The 20,441-nt window shown below is 44.1% G+C and overlaps 1 protein-coding gene across 3 annotated transcripts in view; it reads right to left on the minus strand.

The window, feature by feature from the left end:
• Window positions 1–20,441, minus strand: part of LOC146863805 (phospholipid-transporting ATPase ID-like) — a 696,782-nt gene that overhangs the window by 138,904 nt on the left and 537,437 nt on the right. For all 3 annotated transcript variants that reach the window (XM_085628123.1, XM_085628125.1, XM_085628124.1), the window contains exons 14-15: window positions 5,680–5,723; window positions 5,177–5,342 (exon numbers count right to left, since the gene is read on the minus strand). In XM_085628123.1, the coding sequence (XP_085484249.1) occupies window positions 5,177–5,342; window positions 5,680–5,723 (210 nt within the window). The remainder of the gene's footprint in view (window positions 1–5,176; window positions 5,343–5,679; window positions 5,724–20,441) is intronic.

Raw genomic sequence — 20,441 nt, forward strand, 5'->3', positions numbered from 1 at the left:
CCGCTGCTTCTCTTAGAGACTCCCAAGCCTGAGATTGGAGACAATTTTTCCGCCTATTGACAGCCTTTTTGTACTGATTCCTACAGTCAGTAATCGCACCTCTGTCCCTTGGTACTGTCTTAAGTGCCTGCTTCAGATTTCTGAGAGCCTTAGAGCATTCTTTATTAAACCATCTGGAGCCGAGGTCGGTCTGTTTTTTCGATTTACGCCTTAAAAGACTGTCAATATGCTGGGCAGTTCCCTCAAATGCTGCAATCAGGTCGCTCCCCTCTACAGTGCTGTCCAGGCATTTCCACGTATGGCTATCACTGTCTGCAAGGAGCGCTCTGTGTAATGCTAGCCCATTGATCTTGCTCCATTTAATTCTCCTGCCCTGGTCCTTTGCCTTATATTGTCCCTCGGTGGTCCTTTTGTCCACTTTAGAGCGCAAGTCTAAAATCCCTATTGTTATTTCTAGGGGGTTGTGGTCGCTAAATGCGCTAGGGACTATTGAAAAATGACTGACCCTACTAATTAAAGCATTAGAGATAAAGATGTAGTCGATGATAGAATCGCAGCCCCGTCCCTTAAACAAGGGGGTCATTGTGTTTGGTGATCCATCATCGATTAAATCCATTGTGTGTGTTAGGGCCAGTTTACCCAAAATTGTGCCCAATGCCATGCCCTCTCTGGAGTGCTCTGTGTGCCAACCCTGTATGGAGGGGCAAGCGTCCCATATACCTCCTTCCCATTTCAAATAGGGGCACGGGTGGGTGTTAAAATCCCCTATCAAAATTAACTGGGTGCTTGAGTCCCCCGTGTCGTTTAACCCCATTAATCTTTCATCTAACTCCACCAAATTTGACATCGATTGTCCCACATTATAAAAATTTATAAAAATGACCATGAGGCCCCTTGTAGTGTATCTTATACCCTGGAGACAATCAGAGTCCCACGCCAGGTCTTGCCAGGTTCCTTGCAGCGTCAGTGCCACATAAGTAATTAGGCCACCCTTGGCTCGACCCATTAGGCGATTTGCGGGCCGGGACAAAAAACAGTTTGTATCCCTCCATAAATAGCCCGCTGCAATCCGTTTCCCAAGTTTCCTGCAGGCAGATGACTTTGTACCCTTTAATAAAGACTTGCCATTCGCTATTGGTGACTTTAGTTGCAAGTCCCGCGATGTTCCAGGACGCCAGTCTCAGCTCCGAGGTTATTTGAACCCGGCAGCTGTTTCCTCCCCTGATCTTCCTTTGTACAGGGTTCATCTCTAAACAGGGTACTTTCAGGGGTGTGTCTTCTACGTCCCTCACCTGCCCTTCGGCTATAACAGCTTTTAACTCCAGGGCATCGTTTCCTTTTTTAGTTACAATTCCCAGGTTCCCTTGGGTGTCTCGTGCTCTCTCAACCTCAATGCTCACCGGACTCCCCAGTCAATCTTGTTCGTCCAAAGCAGAGAAATTGGAGAGGGCTGCAAATCTGTTTGGAGCCAAGCGCGTATTATCATCTCTGCTTTTCTTAACTGTTCTTGGCCAATGCACATTCTGCCCTGGGTCCAGGGCACTGTCCCTATAGAAAAAATACAGTGGGAGCATCCTTATACATGACCCTCTCTCACTCTCCCCAAACCGATTATATAGGAGTTCTTTAACTAACTCCGGATGTCTAAAATTAACAATAATGCAGTCGCCTGCAAATTTTTTCTCTCCACCCCCTATCCAAGTTACCCTCTTGGCCATGAGGATTTGGTCGTGCTGAAATCTCCTTACTGGTATGTTGTTGTTAATCCAGTGCGCGGCCTTATTAATCAGGGTACTGGCCGATTCCTCGCTGCCATTATTTACTCCCGGTACTCCTACTAGCACTACTGAGTAAGGACAGGAGGCCGGGGGTAAGTCTAATGTCTGGAGTCCTGGAGTGCCCTGGATACAGTCCATACTGTTATTCTTAAAGGACCTCTTGCGCTCCTTATGTACTAGACCAGTATCCCTGATCTCATGTCGTATACCTAAGTTATCCGAGGCCTCCCTGCTCGGGTCCTTGCCACTGGGTTTGTCTGTTTCCGGGGGAATATTTCTCTTCTCACTCTGGTTTTTCTCCCCATTATTTGTTACCTTGTTTCTACAGTCGGTCACTGTGGTGCCCTCCTCTCTCTCCTGCGGGAGATCCTTGGTGGGTTGCCCCCTATTTTTGGACACAAAGCTATCTATAATCCCTTCCATATTAGAGATTTTTGCCATTACTGGCCCTAATAAGCGGTGGAGAAGTTGTTCCATTTTATTTTCTAGTGCTGAAATAATTTCTTGGGTCCCATCCCTCCCTTTTTCGTAACAGCAATTTGGACAAGCTATATTATCAGGGTTCTTAGTAGTGCCTTTGGTGGGCTTAGCCGGCCCTTTTCGACTGGGTTTACTGGCACGGGTAGAGCAATGTGAGCCCTGCTACGACTTGTAGTTTTTTAGAGCGTGTTACTACCTCTCCTCTAGGGCTCCGTATGGGGTTAGCTTCTCCTGGTACTAGTTGAATACTAGTCCCCTCCCTTGGGGCATCCCCTTGCACTACTCTTTGTTGTGTAATCAATTGAGCGTTCCCTGTGTCTTATGAACTCAGTACTGCATTTTGCCTGCCGTTAGTCGGCCCTATTGACCCCACAGTCGTAGTATCCCCCTGTGAGCTTAGATCGATGGTTAGTGGTTTGTCAGAAATGTCAGACTGAGTCTCGTGGACCGTAGAGGGTTCAATTGAGTGTGCCCTTCCGCCGGGCGTTAGGCAGGAGGCTATGTTACCCAAAGAGGATCGTTTCTTTGCTAGTTGGGAATCCAGTGAAAGTCTATGCTCAGCCAACTGAATCTCATGTACTAAAAGCGATTCGGCTCTTGTAATAAAAGCATCAAGGGTCCCTTTGACCCCTCCCTCCGCCCTCGGCTTGGAGATCTTGTTTTTAACCATTATTAGGCGACACAATGCCTATGATCCCTTTTACAGACCCTTTTGTTTTAGATACGCAGATCTAATCCACTAACAGTATTACAAGGAAACCGGCTATGCTCAGTACCTGCCGCTTTCAGGCAATCTTCCTGCGAACAATATACACAAGGCCGGGTCAGTAAGGCGTACAACATAAACTTGAGTCACCTGAATAACAGCATACCATGTGGGGCCTCTCGTGACCACACCTGCAAAGAGTATCGGAAAATGACTTAAGGCCAGGAGGAATGTACATGCATGAGGAACGGGACGTGGCCCTGCCCTGGCCTCCTTTGGCCCCTGACTGCCACAGACGGCCCGCCCTCTGCCCGGGCTCAGCCCGGCGCCGCCCGCGCGCGTCCCGCGACGCGGAGGGCGTCTCTCGGTTTTATCGCCTCCAGGCGCGGAAGTGCCGGTGATTGGGGGAGTGGCTGCTACTTGGGACCCTGGGAGCTGTAGTTCCTGCGCTCTGATAGTCAAGCCCAGCAAGCGCCGCCAGCAACGGGAGGGAGAGCGTCCACCTTTCAGGTGAGTCCTGCAGCCGCTGGTTTCCCTGCAATCAGACCCCAGTCAAGAGCGATGTCACACTCAATGTGCGTGATTCACAGAGATTTTGCTTTGTAGCACTCCTGAATTTCTGGAGTTAGCCCAGAATGCGACAAGAGTGTCCCGCGCCTACTCCTAAGTCAATCTTTGTGACTCTGGCCCATGAAGTCTACACTTTTTGCGATGTGGCCGAGACAAACCTGAGTCATAAAGACCATCCGAAGAAGGCTGCATTGGAGAACATGGCCCCCCTGCCCTCCAATGCTTTATCCCAGATTTATCTATATTTAAGTAGAGGAAGTTCGCTCAATTCCATTTCATGTAATTGCTTGGCTCCCAGGATCATATTCCATCCAACTGAAATATAACAAATAGAGGAAATAGGTCAGTCCCCTGCAGGACTTTGCATGACACCATAATGAGGACAGTTCCATTACCCAACGTGCTCTGGTTTGTGTTGGTTACCAAGGAGGGGACAGATCCGGTCTGTAGTAATTGCAAGTACTTGCTGTTCAGGATGCTGTTAGAGAGTCAAGTGAGTGGGTTTGGAATTTGGAGTCAATTGTGGGGCCTGATCTTTCCAAAGAGGCCGAGTTGGATACAGGCCAATTGAGAATTTTTGCTCCCATGCTCGTTGGAGGATAAGTTGGGATTCACATATAAGTTCAGTTACTTCACCCAGTTAGTAAGGGCAGGGGAAGATCTTTTGATTTATGTAAGAGATCTGGCGGTGGCAACAGCATCTGCTGATGAGCACAAGCTCAGTCTTGTGGGGCACAACCTCAGATGACATTCGACAGCCACGCTTAGATGGTGTTTGTAAGCACTCTCAGTTCCTGGATGCTATTAGTCGATGATACTGTTATATATATATATGTAGCTAGCAATAAGAGTTTTCAGCAATACAGAGGTCAACTCACCTAAACGTACTAACCGCACAAACTACACCATTTAATGTTCCCACGGCATACATGGGCAGCACAGATGCTGTCTAGCTGCTATGCATCTTTGAAGAGACTGAAAAATGTTATGTCGCCACCAAAGAAAACAAACAAATATAAACATACATATTGGATCAAATATCTACTTGGAGAGTTAGTAAATACTTGGCACAAAAATTGTACAATTTCCCAGTGGCTTTAGGAATGGGTCAAGATGCTTTATTTATTTTTTTAAGCTGTGGCACATTGTTGGTGGTATCTGTCTTCCAAACCAGTTTCACTCCAACTTTGAAATATTTCAAATTCATTTCACTTAGTTTAGTAGACATATCACTGAAAACTACAAAGGTTCACTATACTTAGCTTATGACTGTTGTAGTTGAATACACTCCTAATCACACTTTGGCCAACATCCCTACTGTGAGCTGACTGGGGCCTAAGAGGAGTCAGATTACATGGCCATTGTCTGGAGGCTGATGACATCACAGCTGGTTTCTCTCCAAAAACATGAGCTATGCTATTGGGTGAAGAGTCGCTTCTTTCTGTAGTATCATGCTCTCTTTCTCAACTTGAGATAGTGTAGAAGGCTTCCCGCAGCCTCCACTGTCACCGGCTAGCATCAAATTCTCAACTGATATTAGATCTGCTACAGGGCAGAGTCCACAACCTCGGATAGAGTGTTTGATCGTCTTGTGTTGCTCGTGGGACCTTAGCATAGATCGAAAACTTTAAAGAAAGCTCACCTTCCTTCTTTTCCTCCGACATGGCCGTGTGGCAGAGCGCCAGCAATCGGAAGAACTCTTGCGTGCTCGGCTCTTCCAGTTTGATGGACTCAATCAAGCTGTGATCATGGAACACAAATTTTGGGTCGGCCAATGGGTTGAAGGAAAAGTCCACTTTTTCAGTATACTAAGGAAAGTTTAAAGAAAAAGATGAGGGCTTGTGCATATTCTTTTATATCTTAGTTTCTGCTCTACATTTTCATATAACCACCCTCTACAACAAATATCCAGAATCCCTATAGAGAAAGAGAGAAACAAGTGGGGGGTGGGGGCACTTATATAATGTTATAAAAATGCACACACTGGATCATCTATTTGATAAAAAGAGAATGAAAATGAACGCCTGTCAGTGCATGAGGGGGCGAACGGATTAGTTGCTTCAACACACAGAACACTCTCCGTTCATGATAATATTCAAGTTTTAATATCCAAACCATGAACTGAAGCACTGGCTAGTCTCGTACCTCTGTAACTTCCATCCTGTGTCCTGCGAAATCAGTCACGTCACCTGAGGAGAAACATAAACAGGAAGTGAGACGACAAGGGGCTCAATGGTGTTTCTTCAGATGATGAAGGCGCACGGTGATGACGTTCAATACTCCACTCGCTCCCAAGCAGGGAGGCCATTGGTCTTCCTGGCCCCAGAATCCATAAACATGCAGGGACGTAGCTTGCTCAGAAAGATTGGGGGAGGGGGAGGGGTGAGCGTCAGATTTTCCAACAATCATGTTGGCATATAATGTTAAAATACATTATAGGACAAGCAGGGTTCATGTGAGGAGCTTAAGAGGAGTGCAAAGACAGAGGAATCCGGACTGGCAGGGGTACTAAGTGAGAGAAAACACAATATTTTGTAAAATACCCAAAATGTTTGAAGATTTTGAAAACAGAGAGAGGAAGAGTGTGTGTGTTTGTTTTTACCTGTGAGCATGGAAAAACTTCCAACAGACACCTCACCATGCCCAACTGAAAGCACCTGTACCCAACCATTTAACAGAAAATACATTTATTGTGGGTGTAACACCCCCCCTGAAGCTACGCCCCTGCCCCCTTGGGGCTCTAGCATGGAGTAAGGGAGTGCATCGCATCAGTGGTGATAGAGACAACTCACCATGTAGCATAAAAAGGAAAGACGTTTGTTGAGTGCAATGACATGCATGTGTAAAAACGAGCCGTTGGTCAATGGGTGGATGAAGAATTGTTTATTTGAGTTAAACATATAAAACCCACCGGTGAGGAGAACAGAGCACCTCCAGCACCAGTCAGCTCCACACCGTTAAAGAACACACGCCTCCCAAGATGCCCATTTGGCAACAGCAAGATTCCACATTCTTATAATGACATATTAACTCAATGACATTGTTATGTCTTAAAGGAGGTAGTCAACGCAGGAGGAAAGGTTGAAGTGTAGATGTATTCTTATAGGCAGGAAGACAGCACCAAAGGACCCTCACAAAGCAGCTCCCATCATACGCCCACAGCAGCAACGGACTCCACTGGAGCTTCCAAGAAGCTAGCATTCTAATAACCTAGGAAACCAGTCATGGTGTTGAAGTAGAAAGGTCCACAAATAGCCATGTAGTAGGTTCCAAAGATGATGCTTTATTAGGTTCCAGTTACACCAGATGTACAATAGTAGATAAGATGGTAGGCTGGTATAGTGTAGCCCCTCCAGGAGCAGCCTCCATGCTGCTCAGCCTGAAATCTTCCAACTGATACTCTAACCAAGACCAAGCACGCAAACATTCCGTGACATCATTCTACAGTCATTCAGGTTGAAGAGAAGAGGGAATATCAATGTAAAGAAAGAAGGAGAGAAATCACTGAAGAAAAGAACAAAGAATGAGGAAAGTCAAAGATGTAAATTCAACAAAAGAAAGAAAATGAAAAAGGGTAAAAAATAGCAAGAAATACTATTCTAAACACAATAATGCACCAGCATGAAAACACAATAATACAATGGCATGAAAATGCAATAATACAATAGCATGAAATTGCAGTAATACAATGACACGCACACCATCCCCTTTTCTCACAAAGGCACAACCCAGAAAACAAAATGAAAACCATGAAATACGCACACCTGAAGGAGCAAACAGTCTCAGGCAAAGCATGAAGTGAACCACAAGTAGAAACGTAAGGCTGCGCTGTAAAGCGCACTGCACACAAAGTAGAACGTATGCCCTGAAATACTATTAAAAGCAACATACATACTCACAAAATCAAATTCATAAACCAAGAAGCAAGCACACAAAACCGAATGATGAACGAGAAAATATGGTTCCATATAATTAGTGTCTGATAATCGCTCGTATTCATCCAAGTTCAACGATAAACCATATGTAACTGGTTTGGACTATTGATTGCTTTTATCAAAACCGTCTCATAAGTAGAAGAATTGTGTGTCGCAAAACGGAGAGTGCTCCGGTCATCATTGCATGAAATTCGTGTTACACCAAACCAGTTACATATGGTTTATCGTTGAACTTGGATGAATACGAGCGATTATCAGACACTAATTATATGGAACCACATATAGGCCTTACCTAATGTGTGGTGTACCATCTGCGTAATATTATATTTTCCCTGAGGAAGTCGTTGGGCCATTAACCCAAGACAAAGCATGTGTTGGCTGCAACATTTGTGCTTACCTGTTACCATGAAATATCATGCTATGACCTCAAGGAGAGACTTTGAGAAATAAGAAAATAAAGAAGACTGTTTCCTGATTATATGGACTGAATTTTCTTCTGAGACAGTGATATTACTGGTTTGAACATTTATTCATTTGTGCTCGGGATCGATATTTTGCTCTAACAATTTAAACAAGAAGAAAACAAAATGAACACAAGAAAATAAAGACATTCATATGACACAATCTTCAAGATATTCAGGCAAACATCTAAATATCCCTCGTGTGGATACCAAGGGATCAGTGAGTGCACTTTGAGTGATGCTTTCAGCACTAGATAAAACCTCAGGCAAACAGGGAGTTTCTTCACGCAAGGTAGACTCCACACAACATTTATGAGCATCAGAAGAAACTTCAAGCAAACAAAGACAATCTTTGATGAAAGTGGATTCCGCACTACATTCTTGCATGTCCAATTGCTCAGTGAAGGACTGACACCCCTCGTGCAGACTGAAACCCATGCAAGATTACTGGACCTCAACCTGAGCAGGAATAAGATTCTCATTAGACATTCCCAATTCAAAAAAAGTTATGTCCACTAACTACCACACCATCAGTGGAGGTAACACTTTGACAGGAATCAGAAATATTGACATCAGATTTTTTTGTTTTGGCAACTCTCCTTTTGCTCCACCACTTCCCACTTCCCACCAGCATGTTTGTCAACTTGAACAATCTTTGTTTCGGGGTAGAATTTAGATCCACCCTTCTTGAATGGTCTCCTAATGTGGACAAACTCACCCACAACAAAATCCTCTAACTTGACTTTCTTGGCATCATCATATCTTACTTTAGATTTAGCTTGATTCAACTCCACTCAATGTCTGATTTGATCACTTTTGGGAATATTGCCATCCACACAAGAACTAGAAATCACCCACTCAGGAGAAAGCTAATTAAAAGAACGTCTACCTCTCAACAAAATGAATGGAGAAACACCAGTAGTAGAATGAGGGGTATTGTTGTAAGACCAAACTCTTTCATCAACAGCATCCTACACCTGTAAACCAGAAGAAACCGCTAATTGTATAGTGTCTTTCAAAACACGGTTTACCCTCTCAACTAAACAGCTGCCTTGAGGACTATAAAGAGCGATGGTAAGGTGTTTAATCCGAAACTTCAACAGAAAACTCCTCTCAATATTCGAAACAAATTGAACTCCGTTGTCTAAGATCACAAAAGCAGGAATACCTTCTGTATGAAATAACCGCTTCAAAAATTCAATGACGTTATCTGTGTTGGGTTCTCTCATAAATTCGACAGAAACCTACTTGGAAAAATAGTCGACTACAGACAAAATGTACGTAAAACCACCATTCAAACTACCAACAGGACCAAGAAAATCTAATCTTAATTTTTCCCAAAGTGTCTGAGGAAAAGGCACAGGGCACAGTGGCGAATTGAACGTGCAAAGAGATTTCTCAGTATGACCACACTATCTGCAATTATACAACATGGTCTCTACCAGGCTATCCATGCCAGGCCCCCAATAGTATAAACGTAGTCTCTTTTTAGTACCAGTAACACCCACATGCCCTTTGTGAGACAATGCAATCAACTTGCTCCTCAACCCAGCGGGAGGAATTAACACAGAACCTCTCATGAAGAAAATTCCTTCTACATTTAATTCATCTTTAATCTTGAAAAAGGATTTGAACTCTTCACCTACTTGAGCTTCTCTAGGCCAACCAACAGAAATGAACTTCTGAAGGATAACTTGACATTGATCAGAAGCAGAGATGCATTCCCAATCCTGGAAGAAAATAACCTCTTTGGTCAAAGCAAAACCATCCACTAGTCCAACAACAAATTCCTTGTCCTCATGAACTAACTCATCAGCACTCAAATTAGAAGGGCACCTGGAAAGGAAATCAGCTCTAAAATAATTTCCTCCAGGGATATGTTTCATGGTAAAGTTGTACTCATACAATCTGGACAACAAACGAATCAACCTAGGACTGGCGTTGCTCAAACCTTTGTCGTTCCCCATAAAAACTAAAGGTTTGTGGTCAGTAACCAACACAAACTTTCTCCCCCACAAATAAGTTGCAAAATTATGAAAGCCCCAGACACAGTCCAATGCTTCCTTTTCAATTGTGCTATAATTCTTCTCAGCTGTCACAAGTCTACGGGAAGCAAAAGCTACTGTATTCTCAACTCCATCCACCATCAGATTTAAAATGGCGGCAAGACCTAAATTGCTGGCATCAACAGTGACAATAGACATGGCATTACCTTTATACGGTTGAAGTGCAGGTGCATTTATAATTAAACTCTTTACATTTTTTAAAGCTTCCATTTGTTCTTCTTGCTAGTTGAACTTTACATTGCTTCTAACGAGTCTCCTCAAAGGTTCACTTACCAAGGCAAAATTGTGCACAAAACGGGAGTAATATTCACTTAGGCCTAGGAAAGATCTTAACTGATCCTTATCTGTAGGTTGGGCACAGTCACTAATGGCTTTTAAAAGATCTTGCTTGGGTCTGATACCAGAAGAAGAAATAACATGCCCCAAATACTCAACTTCCTTGATTAAAAATGTACATTTCTGTTTCTTCACTGTCATGCCAAGGTCTTCGAGGATACCAAGAACCTGGTCTTGTTTAAGTAAGTGTTCTTTGACTGAATTTGAAGAAATTAAAATGTCATCTTGATAGGTAAGTACATCTTTCTCGTCTCCTAATAACTGAAACATAAGTACGGCCAAACGGCATTCTGAGGAAACTAAATGCTCCAAAAGAAGTGCTGAAAGCTGTGAGATCACGAGAGTCCTTGTTTAGTTCAATCTGATGATAGGCAGCTCTCAGATCAATAGTGGAAAATAGCTTTGCACCAGAAAGTTGAGCTAACATGTCATGAATCCTTGGTAAAGGGATACAGTCTACTTGAATGTTTTAATTTAATGACCTCAAGTCAATGCATAATCTGAGCTCATCAGAATTATTTTTAATGCTACATTGATGGGAGAAACCCATAAGGAGGAGTCCACAGGCTCAATGGCTCCATCAGAGCATAACTTTTGAAGATGTTCCTTTAACCTTTCTCTAATGCTCAAAGGGACATGGCTTACTTTGTGAACAGCAGGGATGGCATCAAGCTTGAGAATCATTTTATGTTCATAACCTTTTCCCATTCCTAAATTGTCCTCAAATAGTTGGTGTTCTTTAAAAACATAATCTAAAAAGGAAACATTCTCTTGCACAGTATTTACAAGCGAGATGGGGTGTTCGGTCCCAGGCCTCAAAATCATACCAAATTTACCCTCATCTCTCCAACCTAGAATGTTGTAACCCTTCTTTGCTACGTAAACTTTCGTATGGATGAGTCTATCTTTAAATTGTAAACTTTCTGGAAAATGACCCAATTTCTTGACCACTAAAAGCAAAAGTGCGCATGTCAGGAGGAAGCAAATCCATGCCATTCCATTCTTCTATGAAGAATTGGTCCGAAATAATGGTAAGGGGAGAGCCAGAGTCAACAGTAACTCTGGTGGCAACATTTCCAATTTTAACATCGCAAATAGGATCACCTCCATCACAAACAGATTGAGCCACAGTATTCACCATTTCAATAGACAAAACAATATTCCTACTTTGAGTAGCCTCATTGTATGAACTTGATGCATTCTGGGATTCTTGTGTGTTTAAACCCATAACTTTGTTGAGTTTTATAGATACCTTGGCAAAATGACCATTTTTCTTACAATTGGAACAGGCTTTATCAAGAGTTGGACATGTTGGAGTGTTGGCCAAATGGGACTTTGAGCCACATCTGAAACATTGGGTATTTCTATGGCTTCTTTTTAATTCAGTTTTGGAGGTAGTGGGTTTATTAGTTTGCGCTGAGTTAAAGGTAGGCTTTTGATATCCGCTTCAATGTTGATATCTATACCCTTTCCTAATTCTTTAAATGCTGTAATAGAACATTCAGTTCCTCTGTCAATATCTAGTGTTTCTAATAAAGAAGGGTTCCTGCAACATAAAATTCTGTCTTGAACTTTTGAATCATGACAATTTACTACAATCTGATCTCTTAAATATTGCTCTATTGGACCTACAAACTCACAGGAAGGAGCTAATACTCTTAACTCAGCTAATGTTTTCATGTTCTTGCTGTTTGCGAGTATAGAATTGATGTCTCTCTACAATGACGCTAGGTTCATCTTTAAAATGTTTTTCTAACCTGGCTATTGCTTCTGCAAACTCATCCCAATACTCCGAAGGAGGGTGAATTATGGGTGGTTGGTGGTCACAGATTCTCTGACCCTCAGACCTTCAACAATTATAAAGCAATGCATTCTTTCTGACTGCAGAAAACTTCACACCATCTATCGCTAATAAGTAGCTGTTAAAGAATTTGTACCATTGGTTACATTTAACTTTGGGTGTACCTGGTTTACAAGAATGAGGCTGGAAGAATGGCTGTTTGAAGAGCCATTTATGCTGAAATAAGTATTAAATAATAGCACTTAAATTTGAAGCACAGTACAGAAGTAAGCAAATGTAACTTTCGAAGAATGGTGTGCGCGTCACAATGCTTAAAAAGGTCATAAGCAGTTAAGTAACAATTTGAGTAAACCCAATAGTACAGTATGAGAAAGAGGTGTGTGAACACCACCCTTGAAAAGAATGTCAAAGCGTTGAAAAATATGTGGTGAATCAACAGGTGAACAAAAATAAATAAATGTGAGAGACGAAAGGTGTGTGCGTCACCGCGATTAAGGTACGCACCAAAGAATGCAGAAAAAATAAGTGCGTTGCCACATGTGAGCTCACAAGGATTTAACATGCACGGGCAAAATGAATACTGAGCTTTAATGAAAAAGGTGTGCTCGAAGTGCTCAATAAAACTTTCAAGTCGGGTCTCTGAGGAGGGGTGCGCGTCACCGCGCAAGCAACAAGGAGCTGAAAGAATCTTGAGGAGGCAGCGAAGGACGAAGTCTTAAAGGTGATGAACCTTGCCTTTAAGATGATCACATAGAGGATGTTAGCATGCCCTGCGTGTGCCGTCAGCTGTCCACTTGAGACACAGAATGTCAGCAGGCGAAGGCATTCTGAATTTCTGATGACGGAAGAAGGAATCCAGAGACGAACGCCACGTGCAGGAAGAATCGGGGAGTCAAGAAGATTCCAAAGAAAGACGTTGGTGCTCGCAGAGGTTTCAAAGGTAAACCAATTCAACGCAAACACTTAAGGTTGAACAACAGCAAATGTGAACACAATAAAAATGCCAGTAATTCAAATTCACCAAACAGTGTGAAGCACAGGGCTGAGAAGTAGAAAAACTGTGAGGTCGAAGCGAGAAAATTCCCTATCCAGGCGCTGTAGGGGTGTTGCTGAAGAAAGTGAAGGCAGTAAAGGCAGTAGAGTCTTGAAACAACATCCAGAAGGGAGAGACTGCATATACCTTGGAGAGTCCAGAAGAAAATAACATTCTGTAGAGGAGGGTAGATGGCGAAGATGCAGACACGTGTTGAAATGGGTTCTCAGGGTGCTGGCTTCATCCCAGTCATCGCCAATTCAGAGGTAGTCCACGCAGGAGGAAAGGTTGAAGTGTAGATTTCTTCTTATAGGCAGGAAGACAGCACCAAAGGACCCTCACAAAGCAGTTTGCATCATACGCCCACAGCAGCAACTGACTCCACTGGAGCTTCCAAGAAGCTAGCGTTCTAATAACCTAGGAAACCAGAGATGGCTATGATGCAACATGCACCAAAACCATAACAACAGCGAGAAAACATAGAATAAAAGGAGCATAAGGATATAACAGACATACATGTCATTCCACTCAACAACGTTGCAGTGGCCTAACACTAAATGAAGGCTGCCCTCCACCCCCCACAAAATGTCAAGAGGGGCCCCTGAGCCTCTGATATCTCACAAATATTCATTAACCTTTGGCTAAATGGCCCCCGCGACAGGCTAGGGGGCACCTGAAGGGCTAAAGGGCCCCATCCGCCACAGTGGCCTTCGTTACGCCACTGGGACGTTGTACAATGCTGCAGCCTCCCCCCTGTCCGCATGATCCAAGGCACAAGCACAGAATGTGTGACACTGCACCATGCCTTATGGACCCTCCCGACTCAACGTATTGACAGGAGAGCTGAGGAGGTAGACACAGGCAGAGCCAGCATCATTCTGACCCACTGCCACCCACCGCACCTTCCTGACCTGAGCCTTCTCATGCGTGTCTATTATGATCAACTAATTTCATGAGGAGCCCTCATTTTCAGTAACAGCATCAAACTGGACACTATGATGGAGTTGTTTGGGACACAAGCGGGTTTATCAAGTGACTCGTGCACAATGTTGAGTCTGATGGACAAGAGTTTTTTTTTTAAAACAGATTTTATTGACTGATGGGCAAGAGATCCAGCTGGCTTCTGGCATTTCTGCAAGCTCTTTCTTCCAACGTGTGGATCCCTGACCCGAGGCGTGTGTCACGCTCTATGACTGATGAGCGACATGCGAATGTTTCCGTGACTCGGATTAGTTGCAGTGAGGAAGATTTAAAATGGCTGAAATGAGAATATTACATGGCCTATGTGGGGATGCCCAATGTTACTAACAAGTGCTGAATCCTTGCCTCATTTATAGAATATCTTCATATCATACAATGACGAACAACGGGCCCGATTGACAAAGCCATTTGCGCATAAAACTTTAACGTGCATGGGCAAATATCCTTTTTAGGTCTCGGCTGCGAAGGCTGCGCTTGCGCAGTCTCGCTCCGAGATTTAATGTTTTCAGAAGAGGGGCTTGAACCCGCCCCTCTTCTCCATTGGCTGGCCTCTTAAATGCTGGTCAGCCATTGGAGAAGAGCTTTGTCTCTCCAAAGAAGCCCCGTCTTTTTCGGATTCAGGGGCGTGTTTTTTACTTTCTTTCTCTCCTCTGAAATGTAAACATTCCAGCCAATGGCAAGAGGAGAGAAAAAGAAAAACACGCCCCGAATCCGAAAATGCCGCTGCGTTTCTCCGATGCATTTCTGCTTGACCTCGGAGAAAGGCGGTGGTGTTCATGGCGTCATCCCCGTTGCTCCTCGGTCTAAACACAGTCCCTCCAGGGGCCCTTCAGATGCCCTTGTTTATCTCGTTCAGTGAGAACACTTGTTTAAACTTGGAGGCTGCCATTTGTAATGCAATACGTCTCGCGTAAATGCGAGTTGTATTGCATCTCGCGAATAGTAAGCGCAAACACCGGACGTGAGGCGTCTCACGCCTGAGTGTGTGCGGGGCTCCCGTGCACCAAGGAGAGCCCCGCACACCGGCCAGTGGAAGACGGAGCTTCCCCAATTGCTCCAAGGCTGGAGAGGGGGATCCAGATGCTGCCCTGATTGTGACAGAGCAGCGCAGGATGCTGCATGGGGGTAAGGGCGCCCTGCTGTTGCGAGTTCAGCCCCACGCATCGAGTAGCTGTGTAGAAAGCCATGACCGAGGCACCACGCGCTGCGAAGGGGCTGCCCATTTCCTCAGCTGCATGAGGCTGCATTTGTAACATGTCATCATGTGCTTCTACATAGAGACCTTCGGGCATCAAGCTCGGCGTGCAGCGCCGTTCCACGACAGACTTTAGCGCCGGATCCTGTATCCACCCGACCCAGCTCGCCTTGACTTGGAGGAGCTCAGACAGCTGTGGACGTGGCGCGCGGTGTAAACTTTGGATCCGGCACTTGTCTTTGTCAGGACACACAAGACTGGTAAACGCGTTCGTTTTTCTTGTAATACCAGTACTATATGGGCATACATTGTGAGCTAACAGCACCTCTACCTCTGCACATCTGGTGCTGTCGAATCCATTCACTGAATATAACGTTTAAAGCGTATTTACCGTGGAAGCACTGCTACTGGCGGTCATGCGACCTGGAAGTACTACAATTGTGGTTAGTGTCTGATTTTATAAGATCAATCGCCAGCAACGGACTTAGGTTGAATTCACGGATGGGCGTTGTAAGTAGCTGAGAGATGGTCACTTTGTGCACACATGCATATTCTGTACAGACGTGTCTTCGATCCAGGCATAGAGCGACAGGGCTTGTTCTGCCCGCACCCCAGGAGGTAGGTGATCGTGAAACAGCTGTACGCCCCTTCCCAGCATCACCCTCTGTTCCCAGCTCGCAAACACACCCTTCAGTGAGACAAACCTGTACGCCCTGAATCAGGAGAACCCCGTAAGATGTTAATCGCTATTTTCCTCGTTACATCCCCATCAGCATCCTTGCCTCAGTTACAGAGAGAGACGCTACAACGGGTTTTGCGGTCGTAACTGCCAAAATAGTAGCCCTTCTTACATGTGACACTGTCAGCTAGCAGGACCCGGCTTTTACACAACAGCACTTTCATACGGAGATGTTTGGTGCATGCCTACAGTGTTACAGGAGAAGGAATGAGTCTCCGAAAGTAGCAGGACTGCTGAAGGTGTCACACATAAAAAGGGACCGCTTCGGCTGTACCTAGATTGTGTTCATGACAGGGAGTAGCACAATGACCTACGAGCCCTATGGAACCCAATCTCCAGATACACCCATTTACAAAATGTGTCTACCTCACAGACACACAGTACATTATCCGTAATGGAGGCATTAATTGGGGGTCCCCGAGGTAAGGTTCGAACTTATGTTGGGACACACTTTACTGTGTCTGTTAAGCTTGTCCATTCGTGCTCTGATGAAAGGGAATGTAGCGGGAATAAGAGGGCACGGCTCTCAGCCTTTTCATTGTCTGCACTGCTCAGACGGCTGACCTAGCTAGAAGCATATTTGAATTCACACCTCCAATGTCGAGGCAGGCGCCTTCACCCCTCTGTCAATCTCCGACCTCATGTGTAGTGAGTGCTGCTTCATGTTGAATCTATGTCAGCCGCAGTTTATACACAAATGTCCAGTGGTTCAAGGTCCTATGCCAGGTGCTACCCTGGGGTTGCTTCGTATAGCTAAGAATCCTCTCTAGAGCTGTCGCTAATGTGCCATCTTCAAAATCTGAGTGCAAGCCACGTCAGTCAGGCAGCAAGCAGCCTTTAGTCAGCACTGTAGAGGTAACCAGGAGTAGGCTGCAGCTGAGTACCCACCCGGCGCCATTAAAAGAACAGTCCGTATCCTCCTTCTTGCCTGTGTGCACTGCTTTAGGGATTAGAGCTATTGCCCTCTAGCTCTGTCACACATCACACAGATGTGCACCTGGGAACATGTAGGTCTGGACATCGAGAGAGTTGGAGAGTATCGGCTGAGGGCTTGGAGTATCGTGCACGGCTCTGCTAAGGCAATTCTGTCACTTAATGCCTCCCTGGTGGGCCCCCACTGCAGCACAGATGTCAGTGTTGGTCCAAGGGGCCATAGCCAACTTTTCTCCTCCCCTCCCTAGCAGATACATGAGTAAGACTGCCAGGCTATGCTGTCTGCAAAACAAACACTGCTAGGCTGCAGCGCGCTCTATCCAACGTTGCAGAATCTGCACTAGCTGTCAAGTTTCGGATTGCCCAGCTCTCCTATGTTGCTGCATTGCTCTCTACTGGTTTTGCCTCATTTTTCGCTGCACTACTATCAATTTCATCTCTCTCTCTCTCTTTGTCTTTGTCTCTCTCTCTTTCTCTTTCTCTTTCTCTCTTTCTCTTTCTCTCTTGCTTTCTTTCCCTCTCTTTCTCTCTCTCATGCTTTCAGACACATCTCCCTTCTCTCACACACTGTTTCACCCTCACACACACTCTCTCACTAAAGCTCTTTCACGCTCACTCAAAGCTTGCCCTATCTGATACATTCCATCAACGGTGACCCCGACATTTTGAACAGGTGAAAGCAAATAATACCTTTTTCATTGTTCATTCCCCCCTTAAATATCTTGTTTTAAGCAATGCCCAACTTTCACAAGAATTCTATGTTAAAGAACAGTAGATGTTACAGTGCCCAGTATAATGTGCTGCATGGCTAAATACTTACAAGGTCCCAAAGTCAAGACCGATTGCATTGCAAATGCTTGTTTTGTCAAGAAATAGATTTGGCTAATGGGTAATAATTGATCACACTCATGTTGGCTTACTTTGAGTCCCAAAGTTAGATATCTGTAATACAGCATTTTGGTAGCTAATCAACAGGACCAAAATCCTGATCTTTTTATAGGCCTAAGGCATTGGGGCAGGTAGCATTAAAGCATTAATCGAAGTTGGCATTTAGGCAATGATTAACTGTGCTCTGTGTCTCCATATAACTACCTTGGTGTGTGTGTGTGTGTAGGTGGCTCTGTGGGCGGCTCTATTTGTGTGTGGGTTGCTCTATGTGAGTGCTCTCTGTGTGTGGGTGGCTCTGTGTGTGTGGGTGGCTTTGTGTGTGTGGCTCTGTGTGTGGGAGAAAATGCAATAGGTCTCGCATTTGAGAGTGATTAAGCTATTGACATTGTAAATTACAATGCCATTTCTTTAAATGTTTTAGAAACAAAAACATAAACAAAAATAATGTCATGAGCAATGCCAATAGCTCTAACTTTAACAATGCCGAGACCATTGCATTGTAAATGCTTGTTTATTAATGTAAAGCCATGTTTTACGTCATAGAGATGAATTTACACTGTAAAGAGATCACTCACATATACTTGAATGTGTCAGAAACAAGGACGTAAATTTACAAAGTTATCCAGCAGTACTTCTGAGTGTAATGATGAGAGGTACAGGTTTACTTGAGTAAACTCTTTTATTAAAGAGCAAGCAGATAGCACAACTCACAACTTGGGCAGCTCTCCTCTTACTGTCCTGCTATTCTAGAATCCTGCTCCGTGGCATCACCCAGTAACTATGGTACAGGGTGCATGCACCGTAGCTAGGATACCACATCTTCTCCCTTTACATTGAACAAAAGACAATAATACGACAATAAATAATTGCAATTAATGATCCTAATAAAAGGAGAACATGACAATCACTAATTACAAATAGAATGAAGAAAAACTAATTAAGAAGATGCAGACAATGTTATGCTAACCCTACCTCCTATTTAACAAACTTAGTGCCAAAAAATAGAAAAAATAAAATGAATTACATTGCATAACTCATATATTTTGTAGGTACCTTCACCAATCTGCCAGCACGTGTTACTCTGGAACTGCTGCAAGAAGGTTGTTCTGTACATAGTGCCCCCCTTGCAGCTGCGTTTGTGGTGCGTGAATGAGAGGAGGATTCTTTCCCTAAATCCATAACTTCATCCCACATCCAATCCAGAGGTGAAGCTTCCTTTGCTTCTTTGTTTGTAATACTATAATTTCCTTTGCATTTCACAATTCTATTATGGTGCCAAACCTTGTTGTCACTTAATTTCGCAGACTTAGAATAATTCTCCAACACTTGTAACGGTGCAGAGTATTTACTCTCTCCTTTTTAGGTCTCGCCTGACTCAGCGCATGCGCTGGTCTGGCGAGACTTATTGAGAGGGCTCCAAAAAGTGCTACCAGGCCAGCCTAGAGCTACAGTGCATGTGCGCGAGCGCCGCGCTTTACCGCGATTACTTTCACTTTCGCGGCCGCACTGCCGCTTTGATGTATGATCGCGATCACTTTCACTTTCACGGCCGCTTGGCATAGCCAATAGGTCTCGCTTTTGGGACGTTATAAGTATTTAGTTATGCAACTGTTGCATGGCTAAACACTTATAAGGTCCCAAAGGAGAGACCTATTGGCTATGCCAATGCTTGTTTTACTTTAGTGCCTAACTTTATTTTCACCCAATCACCAATCAGAAGATCCGCTTCCTTGGTAGCATTTTTTTTGTCAAAATTGTCAATGTACGATTCCTGTATTCTACGTAATCTTGAGCGAACTATAGCAGGAGACCATTTTCCACACACTTTTTTTTATTCCACGCAACATTATCCTAAGTGAAAGGTTCTCTTCCCCTCAAAATTCTAAATGGACAATAACTAGTGCAAGTAGGAGTAATTCTGAATGCCCAAATGGTGCTAAATAATTCTTTCTCACATTTCTTCCCTGCGCTGATAGACGCTTGTATGCTCCCCATTATAACTCTATTAAACCTCTCAAGTATTCTATTGAGTATGCCATCAGGTGTTAATACTTTGAGTAGGGGCTTATGATCAGTACATAAGGTAAATCTAGTACCCCAAATGAACTGCCTACATTTTTCCATGGCCCATTCAGTGGCCAACATCTCCCTCTCTATTACAGAGAACTTCTCTTCGGAAGAGGTTAGAGAACGAGATGCGAAACCAATTGTCCTTTCAATCCCATTACCACTAATTTGAGAAAGAACTGCACCAAGTCCTTTCCCACTGGCATCAGTGGTGATGACACTGTGGGCCATATTGTCAAACGCCTGCAACAGAAAGGCAGACACCAAGTCGTGTCTTATTTTATCAAACTCCCTTTGAAGTTCCTCATTCCAATGAAAATCCTGTTTGACTTTGAGATGTTGTCTCAAATTGTAAGTTTTGCTTGCAAAGTTTTGTACAAATTTGGAGTAAAACTCCGCAAGGCCAATGAAAGACCTTAAGTCATCCTTTGATTTGGGAATGGGGCGTTCTCAATTGCATTTATCAATTTCT

This window comes from Triturus cristatus, chromosome 2_1 (genome assembly GCF_964204655.1).
Source record: "Triturus cristatus chromosome 2_1, aTriCri1.1, whole genome shotgun sequence".
In the NCBI taxonomy this organism is placed as follows: domain Eukaryota; kingdom Metazoa; phylum Chordata; class Amphibia; order Caudata; family Salamandridae; genus Triturus; species Triturus cristatus.